At 44.9% G+C, this 2,239-nt stretch overlaps 1 protein-coding gene across 1 annotated transcript; it reads left to right on the top strand.

The window, feature by feature from the left end:
* The first annotated feature begins 913 nt into the window (after positions 1-913).
* LOC139729665 (G-protein coupled receptor moody-like) lies at positions 914-2,017 on the top strand. The gene has a single exon (XM_071640592.1). It carries the CDS (start codon positions 914-916, stop codon positions 2,015-2,017), a length of 1,104 nt encoding a protein of 367 aa, XP_071496693.1.
* The last annotated feature ends 222 nt before the right edge of the window (positions 2,018-2,239 follow it).

The raw sequence follows: 2,239 nt of genomic DNA, 5'->3' as shown, positions 1-2,239 counted from the left end.
TCAAACATAATTTCTATGTCAAAATAACAACCAAAGCTTCTAGTTTTCCTTTCTCCCGCTCCAAAATGGCTGTCCATGTCTTCCCTGTCCCAGATGTTGCTAGCCCAGTCCTCTTCTGCGTAGGCTACCTCTGAGTGTCTGGCATATTATGTTTCTTCTTTCAGGGGGAGAAGTTGGTGGGGTTTGGTGGGGGAGGTCCTCCCCTGTCGCTTTCCAGATAGCCCTGGCTCCTCTTCCACCTCCAGTCCATTGGTTTTCTTCTGTAACTTTGTAATTTTGACTTTAAAAAAATCTTTATTCCCTAAATCGCTTGAGAGAGACCGCTCGATTAGGTCGGTGCCCAGGCGGTTGCCGTCCAGACACGGAACGTATTTTGGGCGGCGAGTGAAAAGTGGGCAGTCGCCGCCGAAATTCTAACTCCGTTGTAAAACTTCAGCGGCGACCGACTGATGCCCTAAAAAATCATTAGTGTCCAGTCGGTCGCTGGTCGGTGCCAAGATGAAAGTTGGTAGAAGCTCTCCTCTCCTCCAACTCTCCTCTCCTCCAACTCTCCTCTCCTCCTCTCCTCCAAACCGAAAGTTGCTAGAAACTCTCCTCTCGGTAGCCGAACAGAGCGATATTGGGGGTTGTGACCGCAACCTTTGATCAGGGGAGCATTTCATGAAGCTTTTTGTCAGACATTTCGTCCGACAAACTGTTAAAAGCTACTGAATTCCTTGCATCTGATTGGCTGAGAGCAATTTTGTCCGACAAAGTTGTTGGACAAAATGCTTCATGAAATGCCCCCCAGATGGTATCACATGCTAATCCTAAAAAAGGAACATTTGTGTGTATTGCTAGAAGGCCATCATCCACTCCAAGTTTCATGATTATGAGATTTTATTTTTTACGTAATATTCAAACCATCAGAACCATGGCAGCACCAGTATTCATCACAGTCCTAAGAGAATATGACATCTTCTTCGAAAATCTTACAACCACCTTGGTTCCTCTCGAGTCAAGCGTCTCCACGCTATTCTCCACATCAGAGGTGATTTTTGTTATCTTCGCGTTAGCAGCGATCTCGCTCTGCGGCATCGTGGGGAACGTCTGTACAGTTCTTGCCGTCCTCGTTTCCCCTCAGCTCCAGACGACCACGAACGTGTTCGTTGTCAGCCTCAGCATCAATGACTTTCTTTCGTGTCTGACCCTACCGTTCCAGATCATAACCACTGTGAGAGGCAAGGTTCTCCCGGATTGGTTCTGTCAGATACTCGGGGCGATGCTGATGTCTTCGATTGGGACGAGTGCTCTAACTTTGTCAATGATAGCTATCAATCGCTGGTTCCTGATCACCAAAGGTCGACATGTGTATGCCAGAGTGTACAACAAGAAAAACGCAAGCCTAATGATTCTCTTCGTCTGGTCTTACAGCTACTTCATGTGTGCTGGTGTTTCTTATTTCGGACCTGGAATGATCGGCTATTCTAACTGGCCATATGTGTGTACGTACAACGACGACGGTACAATAGCCGATTCTTATTCCACAGTGATGGCAACCACGACCTTGTTTCCGGCGTTCATAATCACATCTGGATTTTATGTCGACATCTTGCGTTACGTTCGACATCATCATCGACAGCTATTGTCGATTACGAAAGACAAGTCGCCTCAGTCGGCAGCAGTTTCGGGATGCAGGGATGGAACAGTCAACACTATCAGCCAAGGTGACGGCAGTACGGCAGCTGAAAGAATGCGGGCCCAGATCAACAGGAGGGAAATTGAAGTCACCAAAAATCTCTTCATCATCTTCTGCGCTTTCTTTTGCTGCCTCATGCCAAGTTGTATCGCCTTCAGCATACAAAGTAGCCATAAAGCAGATCTTTACACCGGTATAGTCATTTTAATAAATGGTTGCGTGAATCCATTCATATATGCTTTCAAGCATCCCCAGTACAAGGCAGCCTTCAAAGCTATTATCAACTGCCGGATAAAACAACTACAGAAAGACGTGAAATACACCACAAACACAGTGTGATTGTAACAAGAAATGAGTGATTGCACTAGTCGCTAGGCAGTGGTCAGAGGATATGTAGGTTAATTTGTTGAAGGGTTTTAAAGTGATATTGTTGTCACCTGTTCAAACAAATATTAAAAAAAGTTCAGGAATCATTTTGCTTCATAAAGTGTAAGGAATAATTTGGTATGTCCATCCAAATTTTTATAAGTCATTATTTTTTTTCATTTATTGTCTTCAGCT

This window comes from Diadema antillarum, unplaced genomic scaffold, assembly GCF_040938485.1.
Source record: "Diadema antillarum isolate AM-2024a unplaced genomic scaffold, OU_Dant_1.0 seq00000248_RagTag, whole genome shotgun sequence".
Classification (NCBI taxonomy): domain Eukaryota; kingdom Metazoa; phylum Echinodermata; class Echinoidea; order Diadematoida; family Diadematidae; genus Diadema; species Diadema antillarum.
This window is presented reverse-complemented; position numbering and strand designations above follow the sequence as displayed.

Excerpts from the sequence above, each read along its gene's own strand:
- LOC139729665 (XM_071640592.1), top strand. The coding sequence starts at position 914 with ATGGCAGCACCAGTATTCATCACAGTCCTAAGAGAATATGACATCTTC.